Genomic DNA, 15,017 nt, shown 5'->3' with positions numbered 1-15,017 from the left:
CATAAATCACTCCATAGACCAGCATGATTAGAATTACTAGCAGGATATGCCTTCATTGGGATATTACCTTTCTACACAGTCTGACAGCCTGGATGTTAAGTTTGATGCGGGGGCATCGTGACCACCTATTGCATACAAGAACCCATTCCAGGTGGTTACACCTACACCACCTCTTCTTTTTGACATCTGGGCACAGAGGGTCCATTTGTTTGTATGAGGATCAAAACATTCTACTGACTTAAGACAAGAACTTCCATCTCGACCACCAACTGCATAAAGCCTACAAAGTAAAAAAAAAAAAAGTAAATAAATATTGTTTGAACAAGACAAAGTTTCCAGTGATTTATGAAAGACTTTCAAGTTTGTTAAGAAGCGAAGTTTAGAAGGAGAGTTTTGACTTTCAACAGAATGTTTTGTGGCAAAAACTCAGAAGAGATTTAGCTCCAATCTTTTCCTATTGTCATGATCAATGCATAATAACAATAATTTAGAGAAAAATGATTATATCTGTAACACAGCATTTATGTTCCAAGCTATGCACATAGCTAACATTTTCAGAATTACTGATATGATGTGACAGACAAAGGCCCATTTCTAGCAGGGTCAGAAGGACAAATTCAGTAGTTGGTCTGTGCATGGAACAATTCTGCCCTGCCTCATCTTGGGCATTCAAGTATTTTTCTGGACCTGGGCTTCAGTTCAGGACTGACGGGGCTATGTTAAGGCTCTCACACCCGCTAGGTGGCCTAGTTTTCCCAGTTCTAACAAAAAGGTTCCTATCATTTGGTACCAACAAAGTATTTCAACTTTTTGAAAAATAAGGATAGAAGGAAAAGATTGGTTATAGGAGCACTGCATCACCGATAAATCTTTAAAACTAATCAAATAAAACCTGATAAAGAGTTTATGCACAGAGCTTATGAGCAACCTATGCTTAGAACCAGAAATGCCCAGCACTGTTATGTTGTTGAAATGCCCACTCTGTTCCTATTAAAGGCAGGAACTCAGAAGCCACTCTAAAAAGGAAGCAACGCATCAGAAGTAAAGTCCAGTTTGAGAGATCACCTGAAATATCATTAATTAAATCCTTTCATAGCCTAAGGCACATTATAATGTGGTTATATAATCAAATAAATGTAAGATACTGTATATGATGATAGTGTGAACAATTTGTAACAGTTACTACGAAGCACTACTCAAGATGCTCTCGGTTTGGGAAACACTGTTTGGTTTTTCAAATATACTGACCAACAAACTTAAATTCAAACATCTTGTAAATACGGTTAACTTAGTAGTTCTCAGTAATGATTTTAATACCCTTTTAAGAAAATACATTTCCATGGAAGTGGCCACGTTTAATAACACAACTTGTGTACTGAAGGATACTGAAAAACCAAGTTGGAGTTCCAAAAAGTTCATGACTAAAAACCAATCCTGCATGCAACACAGCATTTAAATGAAGCCTCCCACTCTACCTCCCCCCAAAACATGACAGAGTTTTGATCACTTATGCAGTGGTTTCACATTTAGGACATGGTGAAAAACATATTAATTTCTCTATATGAAGGTTCTGAGCAAATAATCTGAAATATATCAAGTTACAGACAGATATTACTAGAAAGTGCAAAAGTTAATGTTCTCTCAGCTGAAATGCAACAAATGTGCATGTACTTTTAAGCTTTTCAGCTATAGGCATCTAGTTTTGCTGCCTAGATTAAGAGTCTAGGCAACGTTCTATAATAATAGAGAAACATGAGACACTAATTGTGGTGCTTTCCACCACACCCCGGACCCTCTACTGAATATACAGGAAACTTCAGACCTAACTTAGGCATCTGAGACTGCAGTGCCAAGGCAGCACGAGGCACTTTGCCTGCTGGTTCTTCAAGTTCTGCCCTCCTTCCTGCACCCAGGGAATATTTCCACTCATTCCTGGACTTGTTCCAGATCTTACAGGACCCTCTGCAAGCGCATTTCTGCTGTACTAATTTAGCAGGAGACTGACCTAATGAAAAAAAAAAAAAAACAAACCCAAAACCACAACCCAAACTCTGAAAAGCTTTTTGCTACCTTACAATACTCAAACAGCTCAAGGGAGATGTGTCAGATGGTACACAGCAGGAAGAGAAAATTTGTGGTCAAGAGAGTGTAAATATTCTGCCACAACCACAATACTACTCAGCAAATCAGGTTAGCTTTGTCTGCTATGGTATTCCTGCAGCCACCTTGGCAAAATACCGTTTAGATAAGCCCACTACAAGGGTGGTGGAAAACTGGAAGGACTACTAGGCTCAAAGGGCTGTGATCAGGAGAATGAAATCCAGCTGCAGGTGGTAACTAGTGCTGTTTCTCCCAGGCTGATACTGTGGTTGATACTGCTCATGTATTCATTAATTATCTGAAAGATGTAACGGAAATTAGCTTTAGCAAGTTTACTGATAATATCAAAATATGAGCAGTTGCTGATATGCTGGAGGGCTTGGTTACTATTCAGAGAGACCTAGACAGGCTGGAAAAATGTGCTGACTGCAGTCTCATGAAGTTCAGTAAAGGCAAATGGGATGGCATATGCCCATGCACTGGTACAGCCTGGGAGCTGACAGGAGAGGAGGCAGCTTAGCAAAGATAGACTTGGAAGTCCTGGCAGACAAGCCAGCAGCATGCCCTTGAGGTAATGACAGCTGATCCCCTTTATTCAGTGTATACAAGACTGCTTCTGGATACTGCGTCCAGCTTTGGGATCTCAGTACAAGAAAATCTTGCCATACTCGAACAAGTCCAGCTGATGGTCACTAAGATGATGAGTGAGCTAGAACACATGTCATATGAGGAGAGGCTGAGAGACCTGCCTTTATGCACTCTTAAGAATTCTTGAGACCGCTAAGGAGGCATCTTACTGCTGTCTTCAATCAGCGAATGGGAGGTTATACAGAAGGCAGATCATTCTCACAGGTATGCAGTGAAAGAGGGAAGAACAAGAGACAAATTGAAATATAAGAAATTTCAACTAGATATTAGAAAAAAATGTTCAGTACAATAGTGGCAAACATCGGAACAGGTTGCCCAGAGAGGCTATTGAATCTCCATCCTTGGAGATACTAAAAATTCAGATATGACCTGCACTACCTCAGTTTGAAACTAGATCCAGCTGTAAGGCTGGCCCTGCTTTGAGTTGGTGTTGGATCAATGACTCCAGAGGTCCCTTCCGATCCAAATTATTCTACAATTCTGTGATTCCAACCAATCTTTATTTTTGTAATAGCTTGATTCAAGTACCATTTGTGTTTTGGTATGCTATAGAACAATTAGTCCAAAAGAAAACAATGAAAATCAAAGTCTAGGAATCATGGCCTACAAATAAAGACTGAAGGAGCTGAAATTATTCAGTCCTGATGACAGAATACTGAAGAGAAGTGTCTTTAAATAGAAAAGGCTGTTGCAAATAGGAAAGATGAGTTTTCCATGTTCACTTTGGATAGTACAAACAACAATATACATCAGCAAAAGGTATTTAAAACTTGACATGAGGAGAATTTCACAGATGTATTAACAGTTAAGGAGACTGCTTAGGGATGTTACAGAAACTTTACCACTGGTGGTTAAGAACAAGATTGCTCTGGCTATGACTGTTTTAGATGTAATTGATTCAGCTTTGAGGTAGCAGAACGGATTAGGTAACTGCTCGAGGTCACCATCAGCCATTTCCTGTGACTGCAACATAAAATGACCTAGTTGTCTGAATATGCTTTGTATTAGGAATTAGGCATATTTTCACTGAAAAACAGCTGTAGTAATTTCAGATACCATTCCAGATTAAACTAATTCTGCTCGAGCTTACTGTTCTGAGTTAATGCAATATGCCAGTGAAAGAGAAAACCCATTCACTCCTTTCTGTATCAAGGACATGGTAACCTCTTATTTGCCCATAGAGATGGTGCCTCCTAAGCAATACTGAGGGGCACTGTGACGCTGTGGGGAAGCCTGCTTGACCCAATACAGTATCTTTTCCGTGAATGAAGAAACTGGGTTCTTAATGCTATAAACAGGTATCTATCAAGAGAAGTAACAGTCATTTAGGATGATTGTCTAATTACATTAAAATAATGAGACAGAAAATGGAAGTTGCCTTCACGTACTTTCCATTTAATATTGCTACACCAACAGTGCTCCTTGGAGTTGACATACTAGCTACAAAGTTCCACTGACGAGCCTGTGGATCCCATCTTTCTACTGTATTCAGGTAGCTCCAGCCATCATGTCCTCCTACAGCATACATTGGACCTTCCAATACAGCTACTCCTAAAAAAACAGATATGAAAAACAATCGCTTCTGGATAAGGGGAAAAAAGTTCACATTCTCCTATTGACAGTCCAGTGTGCACCAAAAAATATATAAAAACAACCAAAAAGAAATTTCCTTTTGGTAGCCAATGCTGGATATAATCTGAAGGAGAAAAGATGTTCAATAAGCAGTTGGCATTAAAACAAAGTTTCCACCCCCCTAAACTTAACTTCTGAAAGTTTGTCGACCAATCCTAAAACACATAAAAATTTAAATATATGCGTTCAGCCTTTACAGAACTCTACATACCAAGACCATGACGATGAGTGGACATAGGTGGCATTACACTCCAAGTTTTTGTTCTAGGGTTGTAGCACTCCACAGTATTCAAAGTTTTCAATCCATCTCTGCCACCAACAACATACAATTTATCATCTAAGACTGCAACTCCAAACTGTAATCTTCGTCCATTCATGTTTGCAACAGGAGTCCACATGTTGGTACGAAGTTCATACTTTTCAATGCTTGTAGCTCCTGAATGACAACATATGCAAGTTATAAAAAATAAAAAGGTCTGAATTAAGATAGTTTTTATTTCAGCAATATGCTGATCCTATGAGACAGCATGACATTCTGCAGCATGTTCCTAATTCTATGTATACAAATAATCTTTTTTGACTTCTTCAAGAATTAACTGCACCATTAAAAAGGATGACTTTCTCAGTGCTCTTCAAGACAAAAAGCAGGATTTCTAACTGCTTTGCAGAATCAAACCTTTAGAAAAACAAATATTAATAACAGGAATTAAAAAACACCCTTGTGAAATACAATTATATATTGAAATCAGCTGTTTTGTAATATTAAGCAAAAAATCTAAATCTATGTGACATGAAACACTAAAAGTGTTAACTTTAAAAAATGAGTGAAAGAAAACACTTTCTCTGTTGTAACTTTTCTAACTTGACAGATTCCTTCTAACTACCATTACACTATTGAAGTGTCTATAAACCAGAAAATTCAAGTAGCTCTGACGGAACCATTTAACAATTAGTCAAAAAGGGGTTTTTTGTTTGTTTAAATGCACATACAGATCAACTTGTATCCTTTCTGTCATCATCTTCCTTTTCCAAATTACTTCCCACTCAAGTAAATAAAGATTAGTTTTCATTCAGTTCAGCATTTCACTACTCAGAAATCAGATATTCCCTTGATAACTTCAAACTGATCATAACTCTTAGCTTCCAGAATGTTTACAGTATTATCAAAGCTACAGTGGTGGGTTGACCCTGTCTGGACACCAGGCGCCCACCAAAGCAGCTTTATCACTTCCCTCCTCAGCTGGACAGGGGAGAGCAAAATATAACAAAAGGGGTAGGGACTCCTCACACTCTTCCCCTGCTCCAGTGTGGGGTCTCTCCCACAGAGTCACAAGTCCTGCCAGGAGCCTGCTGCAATGTCGGCTCCTCTCTCCATGGTGCCACAGCTCCTGCCAGGAGCACGCACCTGCTTCAGTGTGGGGTCCTCCCCCGGCTGCAGGTGGATCTCAACTCCACTGTGGACCTCCACGGGCTGCTGGCCTCACCATGGTCTGCAACATGCGCTGCAAGGGAATCTCTGCTCCAGTGCCTGGAGCTCCTCTTGCTCTCCTCCTTCACCCATGCTGGTGTCTGCAGAGGTGTCTCTCTCACATTCTCATCCCTTCCTCCCATTGCAATTGCTGTTGCGCAGTTCCCTCCCTTCTTCTTAAATGTGGGAACCGCGCTACCACTGTCACCGATGGGCTCAGCCCTGCTCAGCGCTGGGTCCACCTCAGAGCCAGCTGGCATTGATTCTATTGGAAATGGGGGAAGCTTCTGGCAGCTTCTCACAGACACCACTCCATAGCCCTTTCTACCAAAACCTTGCTGTGCAAACCCAATACAGCTATGTAGGTTTTTTAACCTAACAAGCAGTGTAATTTAAGATGGTTCATGTTCTATACTGCAGATTCTTTGAACTTTAGAATTAACATGTTGTGAAAAGATCTATAATTTATTTTGAAAATAATCAGAACAGCTCATCAAGTAATCATTATATAAGCAAATACCTTTTGTGGCATCCATTCCTCCAACAGCAAACAACACGCCTACTGTAGATTTTCTAGGTTTGGTGCGAGGACTTTGCAACATAGGTCGTCTCTCTGGCAACAGATGGTACTTCATTGCTTCCATGATGAGTTTTTGACATTCAATGTCATCCCTGAAGAGTGCATTATTTTCCATATCTGCCAGAAACTGTGAAAAAGGAAGAAAATGAAACAAACTGTATTGCTATAAACCACATCAAGAATAAAAACAAGATTACAAGAAAACATTTTATCCAAAGACTTCCACTGCCTGATTTAAAATTATGTATTTTCAAAATGGTCACACAAAAAAGACTAAAGATAAGCTTGTAACAAACAAAACATTCACATTTTAAGCTAGGCTGTTATGTACAAAACAAGGGAAGGCCATCTGATCTCAACGGATGATTTAAACTTAATGGTCCCGAGGAAGAAAACAAACTGTCCTAGTGTTCCAGTGCCACTACAGATATGTTCAAGAAAACTGAACCAGGCTCCACCTGTGTAAATCAGTTTAATCTCATGCTCTGACTACCAAATCCATCCAGTCCAGAGGTGTGTAAAAGCTGTTTCAGGCACAGGCTGAAAATCTTAATATATATTCTACTCCTCACTCTGACAGTGACCCAGATCACAGTATGTCAATTAACACAAGCCTTTGCTAAAAATTTAAGATCAAGGCTGCAAGCAATTTGACAAGTAATAAATTTTAAATCTGTCTTAAATAAAATACAAGTTAAATAAGGACTACTAATAAAAGTTATTATGTTTAAAGATTCTGGAGTCTTTTGTATTCCATGTTTGTCAGACTGCAGGGAAAAATATATTAGTAGGCTGAGCGTCCCAACTGTAATTATTAGAAGTCTAGACAACTGGCATTTTTCTGAGCTGCAAGACATAGCCTGAGTAACACAGAAGAGCAAGTGAAGTGGCCCCCTGAGATCTGGACAGTTGTCAGAATGACAAGTAAAAGGAAAATGCCTCTGAACTGCCATCACAAAAGCCAAACACTTCGTGAGTATTAGAAATATAAGTCCACAAACCAGAAACAGATGTGATGCCCAACCAATAACAGGCACAAAACTATTGTGAAATTAGTGATCAGGAGTACTGAAGAGACTCGCTATGAAATAGTTGTGCATAGTGTGGTGTGCATATCCCTGGCTTAACGCTGCCTTAATACTGTAAAGTGGCAAATATACATCTGTGGTTCCAGAAGAGATACAAGTAAGTACAGACTGCTAAGCCTGAACAAGTCTGTATCAGGCAGATCAACAGCAACTATGATAGAAAACATAATTAACATACATAGAGAATTTAATAATAATACTACTAATAATACTACTAATAATACTAATAATAATACTACTACTAATACTACTACTAATACTACTAATACTACTAATAATAGTAAAATCTTTCAAAGCCTTTCACCAGCTACTTTTCAGAAAACTGAGCCTGACTTTTGCAGTATGTTCTGATTCTACTTAAAATAGCAAATTAAAATGTTCTCATCCAAATTAGCAGAGGGAATTTAATCTTCATTCTTTACTTTCAGTATTTCCCATTGTTTCTTCTCCTGATACAAAGCACCACTTATCATTTCTACAGAGACACTTTGTGATTACAAAACAGTAAACTAAGATCCAGCTTTTAACTGCCAGCATGCAACTCTATAAAGCTACACAGTTAAAAAAAAAAAAAAAAAAAATTAATCCTACTGTCCTAAATCAGCCATTGTCACAGTTTCATGCATGAAAACTAAGGCTTGTACACAACATGACCAACTGAGACCTACAACATATTTTTCTGATAGACAAGCAGCATTTCATATTTAAAGCAATACCATGTGTGCATATGTAAGAGTTTTGCAACAAGATGCAATCTACATTTTCTCTAGTTTCTCAAGCCCTCAACCTATAGTTTCCTCACAGAATGGACTCTCAGTCTCTGAAAGCAACTTCATCTCAGTTAAACAGATATGCAATCTAAGATTGTTTTGGTACCCCAAAAATCTGCATGTTCTTGAAACTTAGCCTACTGTATTACTGTTCTCTGTAGATAGTCTTCACTCAAAAAAACTTGAAGTGGGCTTACTTAAATGAAAGCCAACTTTTTCCAAGTTTTGTTATTTACATAGCTCCTTTTGCTGAAAGCATTTATGACTGAGCAGTTACAAATGATGTGTTAGCATGAAATTATATTCATCAGAAACCTGATGAAGAGAAAGGTAATGCAGATACTTAAATACTACAGATTTCTGTCTAAAAGGAAGCCAAACCCATCTTGTAACTCAGAAATTGCTTCACCACCTTTTTCATTAATTTATCACAGATGGAATACTTGCCACCTTACAGCTTAAGAACAACAAATATTCATCTTTAGCCATTGTAAGAACGAAGAGACTTAAAAATACTTAGGATACTGCTTGCATTAGCCAAAGACATGACAAAATGCTACGTACAGAGGAATGCATACAAACACAATGAGTTAAACTGACCATTATGATTTTTTTGCTTCCAGTGCTCCAGTTTCACAGTATTTCCCAAAGGGTTTTCTAAAGTGTATTAATCTAATATTCTTTGCAATTCTGCTTGCAACATTATTGATTTCAGCGAGTTGTTCAGTTTTCTGATTTAATTTATTTCAAATAACTTTAACCCTTCGACCGTAAAATTGGAAACGTTTTCATTATGTTGTGTTTGCTGTCAGATTGCCTAATGTCATGTGATCATGAGGCAAAACATGACTCTGAAAATGTTAAGACTGTTTTGGGCACTTCAAAACAATTTACTCAAGCCACTAACTGTTGTTATATTAAAATCACAGCTTTAAAACTTTAATTTATTAAGGAAAATAACAAGTAAAAAGGCAACAAAAATATTGTATTAGAAATACAAGTATATATTTAGAGAAGACATGGAAAATTAAAGAAAAATACTAAGTGAAATGTGATATTGCTTTTGTGTTTCATTCTGCTATTTTCCTAATCACTTACTGAGTGGACATAATTTGATTTTAGTAGATATTTCTGGGATGGATTCTGTACTTCCAGTTTCTAAATATGTTTCAATTACAGTCAGTTAAGTCAAGGAATACAGCAGCGGGTACCTAGTTATTGATTAATTAAATGCTCAACAAAAGCATTATTTCTTCCAAGTCAACTGGCTTACCCTGTAGTACGTTTCTAAAAAAAGTGAATTACCATATCAAGGCCACAACTGAGAAAATCCTGCCATTGCACATATAATAATCAGTATGAAAATATGAATACTAAAATGCTTGCTAGTGAATCTTACTATCCAGCAAGAAGACACCAGATTAGAGGTACTACACAGAATGTTGAGTATGTGATGTATCATTATGAATGAACTGAAATAGGTTTTTCCTGTGTTAATGACTTCTACTTATTATTCAGGTTCCGTAACAACCCTGTTTTCTTCATTTAATGGAGATAATTCTCACTAAACAAACTGAAAATTGTGAAGCAAAATCATTTGACTGTATAGTAATTGTCAAATATTCCTAACGAATGTCTAGCAAGGAAGGCTAGCGCAAGAGAAGGAAAAACAAAATTAAAGAAGTCAAACCTAGTTTACATGCATGTCATCAGATAACAAATACAATGCTATAATACATATGATGCTAACAAGAGCAGTCACTCCCACAAGACTAGAAAAACTAATTCACAACTATTTAAACAAACTGAGCTCAAGTCTTCTTCAACATTGCGTGTTAATGTCCAAGAAGGAGAAAAAGTAGTGATTGGGAAGAACAAAGACAGTTTATCAACAGTGAACAGAAGAAAAGCCACTCCAAAGAATTTCTCCAAATTGTATTTCCTAAATCTCAAGGATAGCTATAATTATATGAAGGAAATGCAGTGATCCAAATAAACTGTGCAAGTTCCGTAAAGAAGAAATTTAAAAAGGACACACCTTCTAACGCCAAACATATCCCTGATAAGCATTTTTCTAAGCAACAGAAGTGACATTTTCCTAGCAGCCCACCCCTCCTTGTGTCCTGGCTGATCTCAGCATCAGAATATGCTGCAGTCTGTAAAAAGAAACTATCAAGCCTACACAACGTGTCAAGTCCTTATATGCAGCTTTAAGAATCCAAATCACTAAGAATCCTGAAGCTCTTATGATTTGTTACTGTCAATATACTGATGCTGTCGACATTATGCCCACTGTAACCATGGTATATACTAGAGAGGAACTAAGCAATTTACTTGTGGAGCGAGCAGAGGCAGTCTAATGTAAGCCAGGAGTTTACTGAGATCTTTTCTTCTCTGCTCCAAATCATGTCGAACCCAAGTAAGTAGTGCATTCAGTATAGTTTCTTCATTAGGAATATTCATGTCATCGCTTGCTAAAAGCTTTGCAATTTCAGTGGCTGGCAATAACAGAAATTCCTGGTTTCTAATTACTTCCATAAAGTTTTCCTGAAAAAGAAAAGAAAAAATATTTTCAATAGAGGTGACATAATACTTTGAAGACATTTTATGGAACTCCCACTATATCTTCCCCTTCACGCCATCTCTCAGTTGTGTCAGTAAATACCACAGGAGAACTGACCTGGGAGAAAAAAAAAAAGTAAAATAAAAATGTACTGAGTTATTTTGACCCCTGATTATTTCCCCAACTGTATTATTCAGTCCTACAGACAAACGTGCTGAAACAACTGAGCGGGAAGTGTACAGACAGGAACAAGCAATGGGTTGCGGCGGTTACTATCTTGACACTGCAAATTGAAGAAATACTTTCTGTAGTTAAAAAAAAAAAAAGGTGCAGTTTGTTCCTGTTGACAACATAGAGTACAACGTAAGGTACTTTGTCAAGCAAAGACCACAACATGCTACAACTATTGGGCACATCTGTAACTGTTTTCTTTACTGCCAGATGAAACTATGTCATTTTCAGAGCAAATAAACAACACTAACAATTTTATTGTTCATTTTAAAGAAATTATTTTAAGTTTATTTTACTATTTTGTCGATGTTATACAGCTGATCTGATTGACTTGGGAGTAGAACATACAAAGAATCCACACTATTGTACACGCCCTGCTTTATTAACAATATTTACTTTGATAGGATTCCATTTTCTTACTCTCATTCTATCATTTCCAGCAACAAATCCTTACTTCAAAATAGGAAAGTCACAATATGTAACACTTCTGACATTGTATCTTATTACTTCATAATCCCAGGGCTTGTAGAATATTCTGTAAGGATTCTCATGAATTTAGGCAGAAATAGCAGAAAAGTATGCAGAGACCCAATCGGCACTATGAACTTAGAGTGAGAAACCCGAATATAACAGAAGAGGGTGAGATGCTGTCTATCCTCTTTCCCCATACACCTTTACAAGGCAACAAAAAAAAGTAGAAGCAGTCTACGAATCACGACATGTTATTATTTTGGGAGCTCAAAATCCAGCTAAGCTCGTACTTCAAACTGACAGTAATTTCCTTACAATAGACCAGTATTACAATCAATTTAGCAAATTAATTCATAATTATTTTATTTTATTATTTTATTTCAGTACTTTTTATACTAGTGTCTTTTTAGAAAAAGAGGAAAGTGGGACACTGGATTATTTAATGAACGGATAATCTTTTCTAAGAACATTCCTTACACCTGGTATAGTTTTCTACTTAAAGTAACATAATAAAACTTCCACTAAAGACATATGCAATGACGGAAATCGTTAATCTAATTACCCATTCCTTTAGCATCCCTCTTACAATAAGATTTGTGTAGCTGGATCCTCAGCCCTTCATTGACCTGAGTGTTTAAGAAGCGTTCAGATGCTTCTTTGGGTCAAGAAGTGAAGAACAAGCTACAGGGACACCCAGGTTGAGATCCTGGTTTTGAATGGCCCGGATTTTCGGTGGACGAGCAGTTCTGTAGGAGTTGGTCTCTCCAAAGTGCCTTAAGGTAAATACCACAAAATGCAGGTGTCCAGAATTAGTTTGGCAAACCTAAATATCTGTCTTCATCTGTTTGCCTGCGAGTGCTCATCATATCATAAATATTATAAACTAAATAATATTGTACTACCTACATCTTAACTAAGACAGTCAAGAGGTGTGACAATCTCCCGGGTGTCTGGAGCCCTTTCTGATTCAATTTTCTGCACAGTGCATCCAACCTGGAGGAAAAAGTGCTTTAGATTAACAGAGAGAGATGTCTAACTGGGCCCAGTATCAAAATTAGCTTTACTTAGTATCTTGTTCAATGATTTAAAAAAGAAATAATTGCACACTAATGAAAATACTCTGTATTAGAAGCACATGCATGTTGGGAAAAACATAAGATGTTTAGGTCAAAAAAACCAAGGAGAAACTTGGGAACAGAAGCAGGACCTGCACTGCAAAACAGGTACAAATTTAGCATATAAAATGGCAACAAAAACATACAGTACAGTTTAGCATTATATGTACAAAGGACATAATGACAACAAAGCAAAAAAGGTAACACTTCTTTTTATTGCTTAGTCTAATAATTTCAAAGCTACACCTCAGTACTCCAAAATATTAACTGATTAAAGAATGCTGAACGAAGAGGAAAAAACTACTAAGGAGTAAAAACCAGCCCACCTTACATGAAAGCCACACAGACATAAGATGACTACAAGATGTTTAAGGGGAAAGATCAACTCCAGATTGAGTGGCGTCACTTTCAGATTAGGAAAACAATTGAAAGTGTTATCTGTGCACATAATAGCTATTCTTGGATAGAATTTGGAAAGGAAAATTTTACATGTAATATCTGAAAAGCTTTCCTACTAGAGAGATCCAGTTTGCTACACAAAAGCAGTGCTTCCAAGTGAAAACCGTAATAGATTAGAAAGGAGATTAAAATATTTTTTTTCTTTAATTCTTTTAACTGTGTTACAAAATTTAAGAAAATGAGCAAATACAGGAAATAAAACCAGTGAAGGGACCGTACCAGTATTTAGTAGCACTACACATGCACTTTTGTTTACTATGATATTGAATGCTTAAAATTGAAGCTGAAAAACAATTAAAATGATTTCTAGAGTTTAAACATGCAGTTCACAGAAACTGACATTCTGCTGAGTTCATTTTTTTTCCACTGCTGTTTGTGGGTCGATTCTCCGTCCTAGGGAGTTTGCAAGCTGGAGCTGTGCTTTTCGTTTTGCTGAATAAACAGGCGGTGAGCACTGACAAAGCAAAAAGCCAACACTTACTATCTTAAACTTTCCATATTGTCTATCCAGATCACAGGAAGAAGAAGGGGAAAGCACTTGCATGGAAAGTCTCCTTCGTCTCTGAAGGCAATGAGAAGCTGATCTTGCGTAAGTCAGCCAGTGATCTTCTTTGGAAAGCTTTTTTCCAACTGGATTTAATCACATCAACAGCTGCTGTGCGTAAAAAGCCTGATTTTCCTTCTTGTTGCTTGCAGACAATTGCTTTCGCATGGGAACAAGTTCAACTTCCTTTTGCTCCTGCTCTATTTTTAAAGCAGAGAGTCCTTTTGAGCACAGCATCAAAGCATTCCACTGGGAATACAGCCACTCTTTGGCCTACATCTGGGTTTTTTATGATATGAATCTGACAATTCCTCTTCCTCTACAGAGATTCTGAAGACAAAAAGGAGCCAGTGTATCTCCTAGCATTCTTAACCTCCTCATTAGCATTTTCTTTCCTTCTTCTCATAGGAACTCTCTGTGAAAGAACAGGGTATTTCAGAGAACAAATGGTCTGCAGTTTCAGTCCCTTGCTTTCTGGTTCTGAAAAAATAAATAGTTTCCCACCCCCAAAATTAGCTCCTTAAAGAGCTTGGAAACTTTATCAAATGAGTAGCCTGAGGTTTATGTACATCATAACCTTACATTCAGCCTTCAGCAAACGCAGGGTGAATAAAACCGATATTTGTAACCTCAGGTCTGCCTTGGTACAGAGCACAAAAATATAAAGAGCACATAAGCTCATGATAGTTATTTCTAAGGCCTCTTTGATCCCCGCACTGGGATGCAGTGAGATGGTTGGGCTCCCTCCATGCTGTGTCAGTGGGATTAGACCCTGGGAGAGCAGCAAAGACCTGTAGGCTGAGGGGGCCCAAGAGGCAGCTCTAACCACAGGGCTTTGCTTAAACTCTGAACCCGGGCAGACAAAAAGCAAGAGGTGCTTGACTTGCAGGATCTGAATGGGAACAAACCGGGAACATAATTTTGTCTACTGGTCAGCTGAGGTGAATTCACTAAGAACTAAGCTATCTGACCTCCTGGTAAACTATTAATAGTCACATAGATGTCAGATAGCAGCTACTTTACTTTTAGTCAACTTTGACCGCTGTGTTAAGTGATAAACTAACCTAATGCTTTTGGTGTGCCCAGGGTTTGTTTAGGGTACAACTACTGTAGCTTGACTCCTCCGCATAGTTTCTGGATTCCAAAACAAGCTGGGCAGCGTGCAGAAACCTACTGAGTCTTGCCAAGGCAGGATGGATCTATTGTGCTAGGCAGAATTTAGGGAACTTGAAAGATGGAAATACTCATTCCCATCTTTTCACCTGTGAAAACCCGAGATATTTCTAAGTCAGATGATTACTGAGCAGGTTATCTTGGACTGAATTTCTGGTGCAAGAATAAAAAAAAT

General features: G+C 37.8%; 1 protein-coding gene across 5 annotated transcripts in view; it reads right to left on the bottom strand.

The window, feature by feature from the left end:
• The window catches only part of KLHL5 (kelch like family member 5), a 59,977-nt gene that overhangs the window by 7,341 nt on the left and 37,619 nt on the right, over positions 1 to 15,017 (bottom strand). For all 5 annotated transcript variants that reach the window (XM_065836788.2, XM_065836789.2, XM_065836790.2 and 2 more), the window contains 5 exons: positions 10,621 to 10,833; positions 6,369 to 6,555; positions 4,592 to 4,816; positions 4,137 to 4,299; positions 68 to 280 (listed from right to left, as the gene is read on the bottom strand). In XM_065836788.2, the coding sequence (XP_065692860.1) occupies positions 68 to 280; positions 4,137 to 4,299; positions 4,592 to 4,816; positions 6,369 to 6,555; positions 10,621 to 10,833 (1,001 nt within the window). The remainder of the gene's footprint in view (positions 1 to 67; positions 281 to 4,136; positions 4,300 to 4,591; positions 4,817 to 6,368; positions 6,556 to 10,620; positions 10,834 to 15,017) is intronic.

This window comes from Patagioenas fasciata, chromosome 4 (genome assembly GCF_037038585.1).
Source record: "Patagioenas fasciata isolate bPatFas1 chromosome 4, bPatFas1.hap1, whole genome shotgun sequence".
In the NCBI taxonomy this organism is placed as follows: domain Eukaryota; kingdom Metazoa; phylum Chordata; class Aves; order Columbiformes; family Columbidae; genus Patagioenas; species Patagioenas fasciata.
This window is presented reverse-complemented; position numbering and strand designations above follow the sequence as displayed.